The 21,789-nt window shown below is 37.0% G+C and overlaps 1 protein-coding gene across 1 annotated transcript in view; it reads right to left on the reverse strand.

Annotated features, from left to right (window-relative positions):
- Positions 1–21,789, reverse strand: part of LOC139149135 (protein phosphatase 1 regulatory subunit 37-like) — a 39,050-nt gene that overhangs the window by 6,709 nt on the left and 10,552 nt on the right. Inside the window, exons 3-7 of the mRNA XM_070720703.1 lie at positions 7,766–7,811; positions 4,851–4,951; positions 4,101–4,220; positions 2,670–2,820; positions 1,827–1,972 (exon numbers count right to left, since the gene is read on the reverse strand). Coding sequence (XP_070576804.1) covers positions 1,827–1,972; positions 2,670–2,820; positions 4,101–4,220; positions 4,851–4,951; positions 7,766–7,811 — 564 coding nt within the window. The remainder of the gene's footprint in view (positions 1–1,826; positions 1,973–2,669; positions 2,821–4,100; positions 4,221–4,850; positions 4,952–7,765; positions 7,812–21,789) is intronic.

Here is a 21,789-nt window from a genome sequence, read left to right on the forward strand (position 1 = left end):
AACATCAACAAGTATAACAAAACAAAATATCAGACCCAACAACTTGCGAAAGACAGAACTTTTTTGAAACTGAGGAGAAACCACTTGGGTTTCCAAACAAATTTCAGGATCACAGCATTAATAGACATCACATGATAGATCCGACTATGTCTCACCATAGCTTTCCCTTAACAACCAACACACGACTGAAATTTCATCAAACACTAATAATACAGCCTTATAATGCAAACAAAGGGTTAAAAGAGAAAAGTAATTTGAAGGGACATAAACCCTCCCCTTATATGCATCACTGTTGACAGAGATCTGTACTGGGGCTAACACTACTGCAGCATCATCATAAGTAGTCAGATTTGCAACCACTTTCCCCCCTTATATAATTCAAAAACACATTTTCTTTTGTTTTTAAAAGGATTTATTATGGTCTATGAAGTTTACTTCAGATGTCAGGTGAATTTAAATATAAATGCAGTGAAAACTGGTTGACCACTTGTTAGGTGTAGTGTCCGTGACATGAAGCCAGTTGCAAATGGAAAGTGGTTTAATGTGAAAGTAAATTAGTTTGTTCAGTGCTTTGCCTTAATTTCACTATAAATAACATTTCTATCTTAAAGTTATATTGGGAAATAACTGATAACACTATTTCTGTTCCTTTTTAAACCCCTATACCGTTATTTCATAGGACCGTTTTTTAACATTATAATCTTAAAAGGTAGAAAAACATCTTTCACTGGTTTAATATATTTCATTTGATGTCTTACTCAAAAACTAAGTTGCTCTCTTATAAAAATGTAACTTCAGCTGGTAAACAATGGAATTACCAGCTTAAATCACTGTAACAAGTACTGTATGGATTTGGTGTCACGGACACTACGGCTGTCATGGACACTACATTTGGCCCCTTTTTGATATACTGAAACAATACAAGTGGTAAATGGATTATATTTTTCTAACACATAAGGAAGGCAAACAGGGCCACTTTGGCTAGTGACATCAGATCTCTACTATCTGAATATGGCTGAAAGTTATGAGGGTGTCACGGACACTACAAAATTTTGGGACAAAAAATGTGGACAATTATCATGATTTGTCATTCATAATCAATACGTTGACCCTATAAACATTTAGTACCAACTAATCACAGTTGGTCTTCCAATCAAAAGATGTTTTAGGAAACATTCTAGGGTAATGTTTTCCAAGTGATAATAGAGAGATAAATCAATGCTGTTGTCAAAATATAAAAAGCGTAACGACACAAAAATTTCACTTGTTATCACGCCATTTCCATTCAAATCCCTGTCTTCAGATGAAATAACTTGCAAAAGAAAGAAGGAATGCTATATGATACTTTAAATATTCTGAATAATCGAAAAAAATAATCTAACAGTTTCAAAAAGTGAGTTTACAAAATGTGCTTTTTCAGATGAAACAGCGTAACGCCCATTTTGACCCATTTTTAGGGTACTTTTTTCACTGCTCAGCTCAAAATCATCACAAAAACTCCATTTTTTCGATGGGGCCTGTTTGGTTCTACTGGTTGTTTCATATTAAGAACAATGTTTCATTAAATTTTGCTCAACATTTTTTTATATTAGAGCGTAACATGTCGAAATCTGTCTAGAGCACCCTGATTGTGACTGACCCGTGTATTAATGTCTCAATGTGTTTGAATGACCTTAGAGTTGAAGTTCAAGGTGCACAGATTGTACAACAAATCACCCATAATTCTGTTTGGCATACTTCAATGAAATCACCCACAGTGATGAAGCAAGTGTAGTCATGTCAGTTGATCGCACGGGGGACAAGAAGCTAATGGTACCATTCCTTACCTGTATATGGTTGTTCCTGAGATCTAATAATTTCAAAGTCCAGTTGAATTTTAGCATTGTCGCCACTTGTATTGCATCTGATGGCATGAGTCTATTGTCAGCGAGAAACAAGTCCTTAATTGTCTGGTTGAACTTCAGTGAAGATGCTGTGTGACAAATAAAATGTGAGATATATTACAATTGTGTCACGCTGTGAAATGCAAGAAAAGAAATTGTTTCCTCCACCTTCAACACATGTCACTTATTTTGCTATTGCCATCCAATGCAGGTAACATTCATCTAAGTTACTGGTTTGATTGTGTTCCATTATACAAGTCTGCATTACAATGTTGATTTACTACCAAATGTACAAAATTAAGAGAAATTGTTTCCAATACTGAGTTGGGCAGATTCTGGCAGTAAGAGAGTACCTTGTACCTGATCAGAGACTTTATTACATCAATGTGTTCACTGAGATCAAACTCTCAGAGAACTAACAGCTACTGGTAATTCCATTTTGATACTTTTCTCAAAATAGATGTATTTAATCAAGTAAGACTGTAATACCGTACATGTCCAGTACAGACATGTATACGTGTTGAGAAAGGGAAACTAACATGCAATGGAATTTGATTGAATTAAAGCAAAACCATCAACTGATACATCAGAATTCTTGTTACATAAAATAGCTAAACAACTGATGGTAAAAATCTTCTCAAAAATGGGAAAACAACTAATAGCAGCATTGTTTTGAAAAATCACCATATTTGTAATTTATTTTATTTATCTAGTTATCTAAACATTCATTTTTTCCATTCATTCACATAAATAATGACTCAATGAGTCTCATGAGAATACCCTTACTTAAGACAAACATAGGTCTCCCAGCTAGATTGCAGTTTTCCAAATGTAACGCGGTAACTGTGGAGCCAAACCGCAGTGATCTTGCTAGGACTGGCATTGATAGTTCAGTGACTGAACAGTTTCTTAAGTCAAGGCACTCCAGTGAATCAGTCTGTAAGATAAACAAATAATTCTCACAGTGAACAAGTCATCGTTGATGACACAGTCCCCACTTGTTAATGGGTACTTTGATTACAAGTCCTCAGAAAGGATAGAGTCCTCTTCACAAAACTTAATTAGGTCTGTGATAGAAATACTTTGATACAGATGGTGCTCAATGGCCAAGAATGAGTTCCATGGTGATGAAAACATAAAACCAATGTAGGCCACCATCCTAAAGGTCATTAAATGAGTCAACTAGGAATTAATCAACAGGATGTTGCAAAACATTTTTGCATCCTATCATAACACTGATAGATAATCACTGGTACCATATTTTATAAAGTTTGATGTAGTGCTTCTGGACATTCACCCTAAAAACAAAAGTTCATCATGTCAATGCAAATTGGCAATTAATCTAATTTATTGGATCGTATCACAAAACAAATCGACGTGCATATGTATGACATAGGTCAATGTCCTTGTACCAACTTTGAATAAAATCGGTTGAGATATGCCTGAGTTATGGCTCTGTACATGAAAAAATCGTAACAAAATGGCCGCACGGCAGCCATATTGGATCGTATCACAAAACAAATTGACGTGCATATCTATGACATTGGTCAATGTCCTTGTACCAACTTTGAATAAAATCGGTTGAAACATGTCTGAGTTATGGCTCTGTACATGAAAAAATCGTAATAAAATGGCCGCCTGGTGGCCATATTGCATTGTACCACAAAACAAATTGACGTGCATATGTATGACATATGAATTAATCCTTGTAACAAGTTTGAATGAAATCGCTCCAGGCATCTCTGAGATATCTGCGTGAACAGACGGACGCACAGACGCACGGACGGACATGACCAAACCTATGAGTCCCCCCCCAACAGTGTCCGTGGGGACTAAAAAAAGGGTGAGAAAAGTCAAATTATTGTTAATAATCAAACTTTTGTTCCGTTTCCATGTGGATTGTGATGTTTGTGAAGTGTATGTGTTCATGTAGGCATGCATTTACATATTGTGTACAGATCTTGGTACATAAACATCAAAACATTTTTTCAGATTTCAAAGATAAATACAATGTAAAGCTCTATAGTAGCTTCATAGGCACTTAGTAAAATTCAGAACAGGTGAATTGTCCATGGTTCACTGTGGATGTACAAATAAATGCGGTGGTGTTCTGTTTGATATAAAGCTTTAATTTCATAGACAGGGACTTACCATAGTTACTGAATGAATCAATGATTTACAATGTTTTGCCACAATCATCCGTAAATGCAGTCTTACCTTTTTTATATATCGGGCAGCTGCTTGCCATCCCCTTGGTCCAATATTCCTATTTGAGGCTAATATAAGCTTCTCTGTAGACTCATAATATTCAAACATATCACACAAGGCAGTGACACTCTGTAATTGACTAAATGATAGAACATGAAGTCATGTGAGTATCAGGGAGGAAATTGATTTCTTTATCACAAACAAATGGGTTATTTTTCCATTGTAACTATAATCACAACTAGTCTCTGTCAGTCTGTCAAAACAGTCGGCTGATTACTGTTAGAAAATTTTGATGTAAAACAGGATAAAAGGAAGCTTTTAATGGTTGGAATTACAGATGTCTCTCATTTCTTCGAAAATATATCTGTAAGTGACAGAAAATCCCGCTTGAATACATTCTGTAAAATGTAAGCTTACACTGACTGATCGGGGGTTTGAGATGATATTCAAATAATATGCTAATAAGCAATCAATATTCACTTCTATCCACTTAACCCTGTCTCTGCAAGATGAATTTGCTGCTCAAATTCTTCCATTTCACATGACTCAACTACTGAAAGAGGGACACATATGAACACAGCTTCTAGTGTTGTTCACAATAGCGATTTTAGTAACGGTATTGATTATTTGGTCAAAATTACTGTTGGACTTTGTCAGTTTTATTGTTGAAATTTTCTTGTAAGTTTAAAACTTCATAAATTAAGATCCAACACTGGCAGAAAGACAATAACAGTGACCATACAAGGAATTTTCCTTTACCTCATCTTCAAGATTTGCATTTTCAAGGTCAATAGTTTTAAACTGCACTCTCTTGAACACATCTTCCAGAGCTTCACATTGTCTCACATCAAGCCGCTCTCCTGAAAGAAAAATCCAGACAAACATGATAATTGAGATCTTCTGCTGGTCCTTTCTCCAGTAAAACTAGTCAGTGGACCTGCATGGATATGAGAAATCAGATATGACACTGGCATACAAATGGCTGGTTTTGCTACTTGGACACATGATCAAAATTACACAACATAAATGGTACGACAACTTCACTGGCAATGTCTTTGACACAGCCATTACTTTGTGTAAAGGGATATGCACTCTTTCACCTGAGGCGGTGTAACGTTTTACTATTTACTATAGGATGGTCTATCAACTACACCCAATATCCTGGGGAAAACTGTGACAGCACATATTTGTATTTGCACATCAAATACAGAGAGATGATTGCAAATGACACATATTATTAAGTTATGGGAATATGTGTGTTAACAGCATTGAAGGCTATGGCTGTTGAAACTTGCTGACATTTACATAAAGAAAGTAGCAAGTTTCAGATAAAAGTGATCTATACTCTACAAAGTAAGGCTAGCTTTCCAACTGAATCTACAGCAGGTCAAAGTTTAAATGAATGGATGCTAAAGAACATTACCAAAGTGAACAGTGGGCGTGATTAGTTTGCTCTAGGGTATATAATATAACTTGGAAGATCAGGTGTCGTTAATGTATTCAGAATGGAGATTGCTCCTGCCTAGTGGGTCATTTGTAAATATCAAATAATTGGCCAATGTTCTACATCAACATCAAGAGAACTTACACTTTTTACCCTTTTCAAGCCAAGTCCATATTTCACCACCAGGTCAAGATGGTTAAAAATAGTGAAACACAACGTATTCCATATGATGTATTTTAACATAATACTGTACATTTGAAGGCTGCTGAAAACATAATACTGTAAAGTTGGTTTTTTTTGGACAAAAGATGCTATAACATACCAAGCCAAGTGGGTGAAAATACGTCATGTTTTGGCTCAATACCGCTTTTTACTGATTTGACTGATGGGGAAGTGATACAGTTATTACTGTCTGGCAGGAAAAGGGTTAAGAATGCACTATCTAATGAGAAAATAGTTCACTTTGAGATTCAGTTTATCTTTGGTGAAATGTGACTTTTTTAATTACACTTGGGTTGTCAAACTTTTACACAAGGATTTTACAGAAGTGATGGGGTTATGCTAACACTACAACAATATTACTAGTAACATTTGTATACTGAACCATGCAACTATGCTTGCATGAATGCAAGCATCAGTCACGCAACCATTACTTCCTATGAAAGACTGCGGATCAGTGAAAAGAATTGCTACACTATCCATCATGAAAGTTATCTATTGGCTGTGACACATTAAAGCATTGAGCATTGGGTGTCAACCAAATGGCGTTGAATCATTCTCTGCAATACACATTTCAGCATAAAAAGAATCATGAATCGATGCTCTCATTTCCATTTTATTCACATCAAATTTAAAATAAGATAAAGCAATGAAACAGTTTTGCATAAAAGGCAGGATTGTCACATTTCACACAGCTTGAACATGTGTCTTTGAGAGAGTGAGTTGAAAACAAACTTCAGGTCAAATGCACATATCACTTATCATAGCTTTCTGTCAATGTACAGGAGACCATTAACACTGGAACTGCACGAGTAGACAAATTGGTAAAAGTGAAACTGTAGACTGAACACATAGAAATGCATCTACAGTGCAGCTACGGCCAATGATAAGTATGTAGGTGGATTTCTACATATATGGTATTCAACGGCATAGCCGAGCACAAGTTTGTTATCTTTTTTGTATATGAGTCATGCCAAGTAAGTGAAAACAGGTTTTGGATAAATATCACTTTTCTCTGGCTCAGTAGGATGATGGGTGACAGGTATCACAAGAAAAGGGTTAATTCTGTCAGTTTGATCACTTTGTCTTTTCAAAGTCCTTCATCTGTGTTTCTGTGTGTGTAGTAAATGCAATAAACAGTGTACGGGGAGTGCACAGTATGTGTAGTATCAGAAATGATATCAAAACACATATCAAGACATTATCCACCATCTTGTATATGCAATTTAGCTTGGCTTGAATTGAGCACAGCTGGGAAGCTGTGGGAAAAGAGAATCACACACCGATGGCTTTTAATATCAGAGTTCCTCTGATGCAGAGCATCAAGGAGACTGTAACAATATCATGTCAAGAAATCTTGAATTTGAGTATGAATCCACTGCAGCTACACCATACAACATTGACTACAGAGTGAATGAGAGTGAATGCTGTGACACAGCTAGTGAATTCAAGGCACCAACATTGGATAGACTAGCACGAGAAGTCGAAAATGTGTTGTGTATTTACTTTCGATTGCCATGCAGATCTGAGTGTCCAATACTTGCTCCAAATCTTCTGTAACAGCTCTAGATTTTGATTGCACATGTTGTGACGTACATGCAAAGCATCATAATGAAAAATAAATTCTATGCAATAATATTTGTAATATTGAGATTTTGGACAGGACTGCTATCATTTGATAATTTGAAATCATTTGATAATGAATCAATTCCACAGCAGCAATTCTCAGCATTTGCCACTGTTGCTTGTCCTTGATAATCTCTTTGCCATTTTATTGCTGATCGATCATGATTTCGTCACCCTGGTTGCAACATGGCTACATGGTGGATGTCAAGAGAGGCAATACTATCCCAATTTAAAATAAACTACAATAACTTAACATACATTTTGCCACTTCCCTGATAAATCAACCAGTCAATATATAAAATTCTGGCCTTTAAAGATTGAAGGTGAACTAGACATAGGTCACAATACTGCTACAAACATCATCTGGTGAAACAATGGTACCTACCTTTCAGGTTAAGCAGATCTGTTTTTGTTGTAAAATCATTAATTGCCTGAAAAGAGAGAATATATTTGAACACAAAGAAGTTAGTGGTGTATGGTTACACATTATCTTCATGAAAATTGATATCTCGATGAACAGATCTGATAACATACACAGTTGTGGTATAATCTTCGAGGGCTTATCATCTCTGATTTTGGATATCTTTCATTTTTGTGGGTAATTGCAATGAAGAAAAGATTGTTAGAAATTTGCCAGAGGCACACAGCAATTGGAATCATAATACCACTGAATCATAATACCACTTTGAAATGTTGTCTCCAATACTTGTGCAAGATTTCTTTTTCAATATTGATAAAGTTTATTCTAAGCCTAAGTATATTCCTGTACAGTATAATTCAAAATTGTTTGCTATCAAGAATAAGTACACAATTTTATTTCCAAATCAGCTGAAAATTACGTGAACAATTATGTACAAGCTATGGTATGCTCGACAACAAGGCCTCTTAATAGTCAGAAACGTATTTCTGTCATTAATTGTGACAATCATGAGTTTCTTAAAATACTTGTGATAGGAATACAAAGGTTCTTATAATGTTATGACTACAGAAAAGCAGACATCTAAAATGCTCATGTCAAAAATGGACACTATAAACACACTAAAATTTGTGTACTTTCACTTTCACAGCACATTACTGTTTTGAGCGGTTAGCCTCATTATTTCTGAATTTTTACATTTTTTCTAAACTTTATCACATCAATTATAATTTATATATAGCACTGTCAACCAAAGGCTCACTTTACAGTAAACCTCATACTTGACAACAACTAAAATACGAATAACAAGGCCTGACATGTAATTTGTACATGCAGGACTATCTTTATCTGACAGGTATGGTGAGGTGATTGAGCCGTCATGCATCATGTTTAGAACACTACCATGGAAGGGATAATTGATTTCTGGAAAATGCTTTCCCAGACCCGGACAGAAGAAAATGGCATGACAACCGCCCTAGGGGTAGATGCTGGAAATCCTCATTAATGGGTAAAACTGGAGGGAATGACAAACCTTTCTCAAAGAGAGCTTGAATGTACCGTAAAGATCTACTAATCTTTAGGCTTTACTTCTATAATTGTACCGGATAACACAGTTACCAGTGCAAGTTTGATTACTTTGATCTCTCACAGCAAGACGTGAACACTCACATGAAAATGAAGAGTAGAATTCAGTGAAAAATGTTGGGAGCTGGCACGCCGAGTCAATTCAATAATTTTTCACCAGCTGATATACATACTGGTATTTTATGGCTTGTTCAGATACAAAATGATTGATGAAAGCACTGAGGCACACAGTGATTTGTTGAGTAAATTAACATTTGAACATGTCACATTTTATTTTCCGACTGTGTGCCTTTTTCATTTTCACTTTTGATCTTTTATATTTAGACAGTGCAGGATCTTGTGCAGGATCAATTTATGGCTAAATATTGCACTACCCCAACAGGTGTCATACATGTACTTCTGACAAATATTACTCGTACACATGGAGTGTTGTACAGTGAAAAGGTAATGTATCATAACCTAACCAACATATCTGGATCAGTTTATGAAACAATGTAATACACGTGCTATACACAGCAAATACAATGCATACGATGAGTATTGATCACAGTGAGTTCTATCCTAGTGCAGTCACAGTGCCATAAACTACACATTACTATCAATTTCACAGGAGATGAAGTTGAAAGATGGCCATTTATTATTTATCGGACAGGTATGCCAAAGTCACCTGCAGCTAAATTATAGAAAATTGGGAACTGATTTTATGGTACGCAGGCCCATTCTTATTTCTCTAGTGTATAATGTTACCCTTAATGATTGATCATTACAGGTTTATAGGTTGCATTATGGAATCATTTGTACAAACTGTATCACACTAATGGCATCCAACAAAATTTGCCAAAGGGTAATATTCTTATCGTACCTACAATTTTCTACCATGCACTAAAGATAGCACACAAGTCTTTCTTGATAACAACAATGGTTGTGTATATCCAACAAGATAACACCAAGACTCCTGAAAAACACTTACTCTGTTGGTATGTTTCAATTTTCTGTGAATATACACATGCCCAGGAGACAACAGGACTTCTACAAGAGATACCACAGACTCACTGGAGCCAATGGAATGGATGAAAAATAGTTTGCAGAGGAAAGCAATGAATTGCTAGCTGTTTTCTGTGTGCAACACACATACTTTTACTTCATTTTCCATACATTTGGGTGAAAAATATGACTACGCTGCCTGTTACTGAACCTCAACACTTCCTTTGCATTTATGCATGGTAACCATGGTGAAATTATCTATATTTCTCTTTGTGATATGGCATGGCAAAGATAATTTTACCACTGTCTACAAATGATTCAAAAGCAAGCTCTTCTTCTACTATCAAATTATCAATCAATCAAATTGAAAAGAGATTCTGGCATCAGTACAGGCACTGTTGAAGGTATGAAATTTCTCCACCGTGACATACTGTATCTCAGATCTACCGTACTGTCCCTTGCAGCAGTTTCAAATCCAAAGCAATCAGTGGATATACCATTCATCAGGCCCACGACACTTGAGGGGAACAGCCCTAAAACATAACCCGAGTAACCATGGAAACAGCAGGGAAGCCATTCTTCACTGAGGGATCTGGGCAAATGCTTGATTCGGTGATTGAATAAAGCGTGCATGTAACAGGACTTTGATGAATAAGCCAAATTAATATGTTAGATTCTGAGCTTGAAAGGTGAACATGATGTGCACCATACAAATGTGAGAAATAATTGGTTGGAAGACATCTTTATATACCGTATTGATATTTCGGGATTAGCGCTACATGTACCTATAAAGAGTTTAGGTGATCTCTTCACATGACCACGATCTCTCCTCCTGACTGGCTTCACTTTCAAGAAAGCTGTTGAATGCTAAAACACTTGTATAATCTTTCAAAGTGAGAAGGTTGATGTCACATTCGTGCAACTAAGCTGCACAGCTGTCACTGTTGCTGTCATAAAATACTGTTCCTTTAACCTGTACGCCAGCCTGCATACTAATTAGCCAATTAGAATAAATTAGCATAAATGTATACAAGTACGTCATTTGTGAAGAAACACCGCATGTTGCTATTAATGATACTTTCTTTGAAGATCTTAGTTCAGGCACTTGTGTAATTCTGTTTGTATTAATTTATAGAATTGTTTTATTTCTTCTTTTAAAGGGTTTTGCTGTGATTTTTGACTAGAATAAGGTCTTTCTGAAATTCGGATTACTGAAACATAGCAAAATAGTCCAAAGATAAATTTACAAGGGGGACATTTTCTCCACGCTCATGTTTAACCACATCCCTAAAGACGCACTAGATACATGTATCCTTGTAACAAGAACAACTTGTCCTCAAAGGGTTCCAAGAATTGTCCTGAAGACACTGCACAATTTTCAACTTGCCATCTACATCTAATTGCAGGTCTTTCATGAGACAGCCAATCAATGCATGTATTTTGGGATAATCTGAGCTGCTGATCTCAAATATCCATCTCCACAAAAAAATTTAATCTTGCAACAAATTGATGACTATTTTCAATGTACACGTACTGTAGTTGCTATGGATAATGAAAAAGATGCTGGGAGGTATTCTATGGGCATTTGGCATATCCTTGTGAAAGATGGCAATTAAAAATAGTCCCCAGAAAAAGCAGATTAATAATCACAGCAAAACAACATATTTCTGTAGGGGGATTTTATTACTTTCGTAGCAAGATTCACTGATTCACCACTCTTACAGTGACGGCACCAATTATTTTGACGATGAGATACAGCTGGATATTGATACACTACCGAATTAGGTTTGTCAGTTTGCTCACAAATTTACCCTTTTAGTGGTCAACTTTTACAACTTTGCGCCAACATCAGACAGACTAAAACAGCAGGTGACGCAGCAAGATGTCTGTAAACTAATTTACTATGTAGTATGTTTATATCTTTACATCAGCTATCAGTTTCAATGGTGACACACACAGAGACTGGTTGCCAAGTTTTACAAGCAGTTCAAATTCACGGAGAGGTGGTAAAAGAACGACGTTTACTGCAAATTTAGACTCGGAGGACAGTGTTCTTTGTAGTTGAATATCAATAAAATTCATGACTTCAAAAAAAATCTAAAACTAACAACACAAATCGATCTGAAAGAATCAGAATGTTTGAGTAGCGATAGCAATGTCTGGAAGTCAGGGCTTTGAGTCAGCAACTTTCTAGTCTAATAAAACTCAGACAACGACATGTTCTGGTATTGCCAGCCATGGTGGGGCTTTGTATACATACGCTGACACGTAATTAGCAGCTATCAGTTTCACTGGCGTAATGATCTGTACATTTGTACAAACAGACGTTGAACCAGACAAAAAACACAACATGGATGGCTCCCAGACGACACCAGCTGAAGTGAGAGAGAAGATTGTTCAGTTGTATTTAAACGGTCTGTCATTTTCAGAAATTGGTAAACGTTGTGGTGGTGTTTCAAAGCAAACGGCCAACAACATTGTTTTGCGGTACTTGAAAACTGGCAGTTTCCTGCCAGGCAAATCATCTGGAACATCGGTAAAAAAACTGACTGCAAATGTTCTGGAGCATATTGAATACTACAAAAGTGTAAAACCAAGCATTTATAGGCGTGAGATACGGCAGAATTTACTGGTTCATGGGGTATGTACCGAAGAAACCCTTCCCTCCCTCTCCTCAATTTCAAAGGCGCTTAACAAACACCTCCTGATGTCAAGGAAGAAAATATCCCAGTTACCTGCCGAGACTTGCACTGAACAAAATCTCGAAAGGCAGCTTGATATTGTTGAAGAAGTTTCAAACTTCCGACCTGAACAACTACACTGGTTTGACGAAGCCGCCGTTGTTCGTACCGAAGGTAATCGTCGATATGGCCACTCTGAGGTCGGTACACCTTGTGTTGAAGTACAGCGATACGCCAGTAATGCTACCTACACAATCAATTTACTAATTGGTGTATTTGGAGTTGACCACGCAGATATCATCGAAGGACCCTCAAATGGGTATGAAATGTTGAATTTTTTTGAGGAGGCGGTCGAGCAGAATTTCTGTACAGGAATACCTCGTCTGTCACATGGTGACTGTGTTATAATGGATAATTGTCCATTTCATCATGCGAGGCACGTGGAACCACAATTAACCAGACTGTTAAATCAACAAGGCGTACGGTTAATGTTTCAGCCCCCATACAATCCACAATATAACGTGTGTGAGTTATGTTTCCGACATATAAAGTCAACGCTGAGAAGCAATGATATATTCGCATACAACTACACTGAATTAGCAATAGCTGACTCTTTGGTACGACTCACTCCACGTATTTGCCGAGGCCTGGCTGCAGAAGCAGGATATGAGTAGGAAATCATCAGACAAACATTTATTCTTGGTGCATCGTACTCTTTACTGTAAAACATTTATTTTGTACGGCACTCGAAAGAGCATTCGTTTTGAGTGACGACCGATTTAGTTCATATCAAATATAGACCGGACAGAAACATTTCATCCACTATATTTACAACTTGGAAATAGATAGTCTTTTCATTGGATTTTTTTTCCTTCAAAGTCTTATTCTTTCTCAGATAGTATGTACATGTCATAATGTTGTAAAGTCAATGTTAAATCTCAGTCAAAATAAGGTTACATGACTTGTAGTAAAATATCTATTTTCTGAGCTTGCGCTCTCTGGTACAGTTCGTTTCTTACGACAATTACAGAGGGAAATGTGTCTTTAAGATCACATACATGGTATTTATGAATAGACCATTTTGCAACAATAACGACAAAATTTGCTAATTTTTCGAAGCGCTTTACTTTAAAAGAAAATCCTCTAATCACGTTTGAATAATTTAAATCAATAGGTGTTTCTGACATTTTATTTAAGACTTTGACAATGAAAGACCAGACATTTTTTGCAATAATGCATTCCCAGAATCTATGTTTGTAAGTATCATACACTTTGCAGCGTTTACATAATGGGAATCTATTTTTTCCATTGAAAAGGTTTCACACAATTTGGCAGTCTGCGTATTGTAAATTTCCAGTGGAAGCTGAGAAGCTTCGTTTCAGGTGTGACTTTTTTGGCCAATAGCCATACGTCTTTTTCCTTAAAATGAAAATTACAATCTCTACTCCAATTTAAACTGCATTTGATTTTACATGAAAAGATTCGATTAACATTCTATATACCATTTTCGTTGTAACTTTAGAAATATCCATATTATTGACAGATTCAAAAGTAAAACTGCATAAATTGTTTCTTTCTACATATACAAATATTTTATATGGACAATTCCACACCAGGCGTCTGCTACCTGTATCTTTAGCTTTCGACCTGACAGAAAACCAGACTTTAAGACAGTCTCTATAGAAAAGTGGTAAATCATTTAAAATCTGTACAGGTATATTGTCTGCAATAAAGGGATATTACACGTACAATTTCATTCGGTAGTTCTCTTTTGGGAAAATTTGTTGGCCCTAAAAGGGCCGTTTGGTTGGTTGTATTTGTATTTGTTACCTCAGTGTGCACTGAGGTAAATGATGAAGGCCAAGTTGTAAACGGGTCAATACTTGGTCTCTCTTCTCTCTGTTGCAGTAGATAACATATCGGCAGTCAATAATAACACCACCTCCAACATTCCACATAGTTGGCCACGGATAAGTACTTGGACGTGGCAAACCGATAACCTCCGCGTAGATGGCGACTTCGGGGAACAGGGCAATATTTGCTGCAAATGCACCGGCCAAATGGTGAGGGACGTGACCTACAAGTCTGTCGTCGTCATAAACACCAACTGCATTCTCGCTGTAAGCATTGAAATTATCCTGCCAACACTGGTAAACTTTTCCAATCTGAACGTTTGTCTGATAGAAATGGTGCCCCTTGATCACTGCATTTTCAATATAGTATGTGGCCATCGTGGATACTTCCACAGTTTTAGCTGGCAGTGGTACAGCTTCTGATATTGTAGCCGTTCCAGAATCCCCCGTAGTTGAGTAAACAACCCTTTCCGCCGGTATCCGTTCTTTTAGCGGTATCGACGAAAGTGTAACTTCAATCAAGCTTATATTTATCTTTGAACCGTTTCGATATCCCGCGGTGTAAGATTGAGACATGCGCTGTATACAATGCATACCGTCATTTTCCCTCCCGAGTAGAAAACTTGCGCACGTGTTGTTAGCAGAGTTATCCCGGAAAGTAACAGCGATGGCAGACAAACGTGAAATTCTTTTTAAAATACACTTTGTGTATTACGACACTCCGAGGATAACGCCGATTTACATACCCGAGGCAATGTTTTACAAAATGGAATATGATGATTTAGTTCAGGAGCTAGGAAAACAGATCGAATACATCGGTAGAATGAGTGCAATCCGTCTACAAGTTTTGGACGAAGAGAATCAACGATTGGACTTGCCGTCGAGTCATCCCAGTCGGTTCAGACAGTTGATTATTGATAATATGCGATCAACGGGAGGAGGTACCCTGAAGACTCAACTGTTTGTAGTAGATGGAAACTCACCGGCCATACAAAAAGCAGGAGCGGTCGCTGCAAATGTTGTTGATGAAAGTAGCGCTAAATGCCGCCGGTTGGAATACCCAATTTCGGAAAGTGTAACCAATCGAGGAAGGAATTTAACCATACCAAGAACACAGGGGCCAACACTTAGAGACAGAGAAGCAGATTTGGAAGAAAAAATTGAGACACAAAGTCAGCTAAAAATAACTATGGAACGCGAGCTGACAGACCTCAAATCGCCACCACCACCTTTACCGGTTCTTCCCCTTCCCGGACTTAATGCTGTAGAGGCAACCTGTGCCAAATGTCATCATAGAGGTCACAAGGAGTCCGGGAATCGAAAAAAGGCTGGGTGTTGCTACGAACCCTGTCCCGGATACATGTATTGTGGACGGACTGACAAACACAAAGAACACATGGATCTTGTAAGACAGGTAATGTAACACTAGCCTTCCTTTATCAATTGAAAACGTCAGTCTCATTTTTAGTCGGCCTGCATTCATCTCGAGCTGTTTTAGTTATATGAGAAAATTTGCAAGAAATACAGACATATTCGCGAGTGATGACGATCGACGGGTGAGTCGGTCTCCCAGGTCGGTCTGTACTGTTGACAATTCATGTCAATAAATAAGTTTCATATGAAGTAATGCAGCACATTGTAAGAATCGAATATACTGGTGCGAAATACAAATCGAAATGATGAAATTTGCTTTGCATGTTTTCTAATTAAAATTTACATGTAAATTCAGGGATAGAAATACTTTTTTATTTCTTGTGGCAAAAGTTTGCCACTGGATATAAAATCAGGTGGCAATTATGAAAAATCTGGTGGCAGTTTAACACATCATGTGATCGGTATACATGTAATACAACATTTTGTCTTTGCCATATACTCATTCTAATTTATAAATTCTTCAAAATCTGGTCAGTACACGTCACAAAAAGTCAACCCATACTGCAGGCCTCAAAAAAAATTTTTCAAACTTACTAACCGTGGGACACGTGAATTTCATTTTTACTTGCCCGAGAGGAAAAATTACTTGCCCTAAATTTCTAATAACTGTACCAGTAATTTGTAACAGAGAGCAAGAGTTTGGCCATATGAAGTGAATTCAAAGAGGGAAAAAACATATTTTAACATGAACTACATGTACATCTTGTTAAAATGAAGGACTATTACCAAATCTGAAATGTCGCAGAAGAAATGTGAGAATACTTTTAATTAGTCTTTTCTGTAGATTTGGCCATCTAGAAAACATCTTTGAATTTGGAATTTTTCCACAACCTAATCCAAATTAAAATCTTTGCATAAGAGTAATAAGATTGTGTGATTTACAATATGCATGGCTGGCTGCTGCTCTTTATTATCAAGCTGAGATCACAAACAACTGCTCTGCTAGTGTTTATCTGCCAATGCATACGCACATGTACATCTGCAACCCTTTTACCCACATGTTTGCTCACTGAGCACAGCAGTCTTTCAAAGTTTTATTTTGATAAATGTATTCGTCAAGAGAGCAGATAAGATTCAAGTTTCGTTTTCATTACTCTTCAGTGCAGATTTGTTTTCTGTAAGTGAGAGCCGATCCCTAACAACCAAGGTCACGTAATTTGAAACTGTGTGCATCTCACGCACTACGTAGCTGCAATATGTGGCCTCCTTGGTCGACTGAGCCCGTTTCGACTACGATGTAAACTTGTACTTTTTCAACTGGGTGTTGATTTACGTTGAACAGTAAGCATTGCCGAGATCCATGGCTTCGAATAAGTTTACATCCATTTACCAAGCACATGGTGCAATTACACTATCGCGTGAAGCCGATCGACTGTCATACGACTCATTCACTTGCACAAAGAGAATGGCAACCACTGTCGAGAGCAGACCACTTTACGGCACACATACAAAACAGTGAGTTCACTCCGTGTCGTCGGAGAGAACATGTCGCAAAACTCTATTTTTACGACTTTTTGTGTTTTACAACAGCAAGAACGATTATTTTGCGATGTCAGGCGGATTTTCGAGGGTTTTCAGAAAAAAAACTTCTGAGAGTTGAAGGACTTACAATGATTGTAGGCGTGTACAGACCTAATGAAATACGTTTTCAAGCTTGAATTGTCCAGAGCTTAGTTAATTCAACCACTGGTGCACTTGCCCGTCGGACGGGAAGCATATTGACTTTTCTTGCCCGAACGCAAAATTCACTAGCCACGGGCGTCGGGCAATAGGAATTTTCGAGCCCTGTATACTGGCTAATGAATTGCAAGTATTTATTATTATTTAATTCATGCAGGCTGCAGTTTGGCTTTGTTTTCAAAATGTCACAACATACTTTTATCTTGTGCCGTATGATTGCATATGTGGCTATCACAGAGGGAAACAACATCAAGTGTACAAAAGCTGCTGTCATCGATATGGAGATTAGCCAATCACAAGTTTGGATTCACGCTATGTTTTCATTCATGCCAAAATGTCGCAATTAGTTTGGTTTTTTTTTGCTAATGAGTTTTTCCGCCGTCAGACAACGCGTGTTCCTTCAGTGTTCCTTCATTCAAGCCGTAGGATCGATGACATGATGACCCAAAATTTAGTGGCAGAAAAATACCACCAGAAAAAAATTTTGGTGGCAGATGACAGTTTTTTTGTGGCAAATGCCACCATTGCCACCGATTATTTCGAACACTGAAATTATTCATAACCCACTGATTGATGTTTCATGTTAATTTTATAGAAAGAAAAGGATGTTAAGAAAATACGAGATGAGTTAAAGGATCTAGAATCAGAGCTGCGCAATCTGGTGGCATTTATTGAAAAAAATAACACTCAGTTTACACGTGTAATCAAGACTCGCTTAAATAAAGTTTTCCCGGGAAGTACGACGGTCTAACTGGTCGCAGTCGACTTTTGTGTGACATTAGACTTTTGAAGGTGGCTATGAATGGGAAATTACCACCACCGGCAACTATGGATGATGACATCGAATTTCCTAAACTGTTAGAAATGGGCAAACAAAAATGCAACTATGATGACCACGTTGATGACGAGTCCAGCGAAAATGACAAAAAATATCATCATGAAGATTAAAGGCACGTCACCTGTAAAAATGCCGTCAACGAACCTCAAAGTGATCTAAAATTAAAAGCTGATGAAACCGAGAAACAACTGGCACATCATTTTCCTCAAGCCAGTGCGTACTCTTACACCGGACCACCACTAAATCCATGGATGTCCCCATTTCAAGGAATGTTTCCGGGGTATCCTTCAATGTTCTTTCCGTATTGACCATTATTTCCAGAAATGCAATATCACCATAATCCCGGTATTTCTGAAATCAACCACGCTCCACAGCCAACACACACTATCACTCAAGCAAGCTGTCCAAGTATTCAGCAAACCAACGCCAGCGCTCAGCTAAGTCTGCCGACTCTCGGACCGCAAAAGCGGCTCGCTGGAGTTAACACATCGATAAATTTGCCAGCTATCAATCCTACAAACCACACAACTCCATTGTCATCTCCCATTATACCCGCACAGTCGCTACCAACTCAGGATGTCCTGACGCAACCTATGCCTGTGTCTACATCAGCTACGCATACCGAAACTCAGCAACCAAATGTACTTTGGAATAGGCCAAATGAAAATATAACATTGCTAGATTAGCAACTATTGCCACTACCAGCGATTATAGTAGTTGTGACAATTAAATATAACCCATTCAGGTCGTCTACTTCAAGTAAAATTTGAAAAATAAGTACACGTCCCATTGCACAATTTACTACTTTTTTGTGTGATCCATTTTGTACTACTTTTAGATTTTGGTTAGATTTGAGTTGAAGAGAAATGTTTTAGTTTTGAATTATTTCTTCGTTCGACAAAACACTTGTCTGAGTTTTTTTAGACTAGAAAGTTGCTGACCCAAAGCCCTTGGGTTGTTAGTTTTATATTTTTTTTCTGTTAAATGAAAACGTCGGATCAACTAGAAATGAGAAACACTCTTACAATGTTACAAGTTTTTATCGCTACAATCTTGTCAATATAGAAAACTGTTGTCTGAGTTTTTTTAGGCTAGAAAGTTGCTGACACAAAGACCTTGGGTTGTTAGTTTTAGATTTTTTTGTGTTTAATAAAAACGTCGGATCAACTAGAAATGATAAACACTCTTACAATGTTGCAATGTTTTTATCGCTTGTCGCTACAATCTTGTCAATATAGAAAACAAATGACGTTCACGAAATAGCCTGAAACCCCCAAGTTCACTTCGTACTGAAGTAGGCCCCGATGTCAGCTCATTGAGAAATGTGGTGTCATTCATTTGTTGATAACCAAAGTAAAGTTTGTTCATTTTACACATCACTCTATTATTTTTGAAGTCATGAACTTTATTGATATTCAACTACAAAGAACACTGTCCTCCAAGTCTAAATTTGCAGTAACGTCGTTCTTTTACCACCTCTCCGTGAATTTGAACTGCTTGTAAAACTTGGCAACCAGTCTCTGTGTGTGTCACCATTGAAACTGATAGCTGCTGTAAAGATATAAACATACTACATAGTAAATTAGTTTACAGACATCTTGCTGCGTCACCTGCTGTTTTAGTCTGTCTGATGTTGGCGCAAAGTTGTAAAAGTTGACCACTAAAAGGGTAAATTTGTGAGCAAACTGACAAACCTAATTCGGTAGTGTATCAATATCCAGCTGTATCTCATCGTCAAAATAATTGGTGCCGTCACTGTAAAAGGAATTGCTAGATCAATGCACTTTACACATTTAGCTGTGTGTTATGTTGACTTGTCGAATGTCATGATATATGAGTATTTGTAGTATGTCTGATTTTGCCAACAAATGAGTCTTACTCATTGTGGCTGTCATTTTAGCATCCAAATGTGCAATAATTGTGACTGACTCGTCAGTAGCCTTTGAGTAGCCTTTACAAAATGATCATCATAAACATTTCAAAATCTTTATTGGCCAGGTGTGTTATTTGATATCAATAACCGTCAAATTGACAACCAAATACAGATAGCCTGAACAGCAATGCAGATAGATCGATTGTTCCTAAAATAATTACTTCTCATTTCTTTTTTTGTTTTGTAATTTTTTAAAAGTTTACTGAAATATTCAGACTTTAGAAAACGAAGAAGTTTTATGATAGAATGCCAAACGATTTAAATTACTCATATTACGAAATGTTAACGAATGAATCTTATCTAATTAGTATAGTGGAATTCTCCTCACATACTTAAATATTTCCGCTGTACAACCTCACACTGGAAAGCCATATACAGTCCATAAAGATTAACAGCACCAAGGTTACACAGGTAGACATCAATTGTTGTAAGTCACTCAGTTTATCAGTGCAGCAAACCTTTTATTAAAGAAGCTTATTCAGCTACTAAACTATCCCCATCAAATTCCTGCAGAAAATTCTTGTACTATAGCTGGTATACAAGATACTGACTTCAAATAGCCAAGGCATTGATATTATATTTGAAATATTAAGGTCTGAAATATTGTAATTTGCACTTGTACCAGTGCATTTACAGGACTTTCTTGCAAAGTACTTAACATCAAAAATTGTAAGGAACAAATTCTGGCCCATTTCATACACACTGGTGTTGACAATTCCATGAAAATTTATGCATGTGAGTTTCAAGTTCTCAAAATCACATTCCCACTGTGAATGTGCAGGTGTTTAAGTTGTCTGAACAAAGTAAACATGGGTGGAGGTTCTTTCATGTACAATATAAGACTCAGGAAAGATGCCAATCTGTAACAATTCTACATATTGCTACATATTCAATCTCACATGCTCATAAGGAAAATGCATTCTAAATAAAATATTAATGATACGTCTATTATTACAGGTTGACTAGAGATACAAAACTGAATGCCCTTGGCAATGTTCAGGAACTAATGAAAAAGATTCATCATGTTTCTTGGCAACAAGGGATGTGAAAAGCAAATTGGTTGCCATAGGCACCAGTACACAGTGAAGTAGATTTGGTTGCCATAGATGTCAGTACAGGTACAAGGCAGCAGTCATGGCAATCTGGTGGCATATACATTATGTTGACCTGAGCTTTCTCAAAGAAAAATAAATTCAAATATAATTACCTGATACACCAATTCTGAAATTGTCAGATTGCTTACCACTGAATGAGTTGTCTTAAGGTTTTTTCTTTTTCTGAACATATATTCGCCCTTCTGAATATTTCAAGAGCTTATCAGCAAAACAGTTACCAGAGTCAATTTGCTGACTGGTCTGGTTCATGCATATATTATGTAAAAACAGCAAAAGCCAGGAATACAGTAAAAGTTTCCAATTTACGGTACAGAAATGATTATACTGCAAATACTCAATGCTGATCAGGTATTTTTCAAAATTTACCAAGTTTGTGTCAATATGGAAGTA

Source organism: Ptychodera flava, chromosome 14, assembly GCF_041260155.1.
Source record: "Ptychodera flava strain L36383 chromosome 14, AS_Pfla_20210202, whole genome shotgun sequence".
Lineage (NCBI taxonomy): Eukaryota > Metazoa > Hemichordata > Enteropneusta > Ptychoderidae > Ptychodera > Ptychodera flava.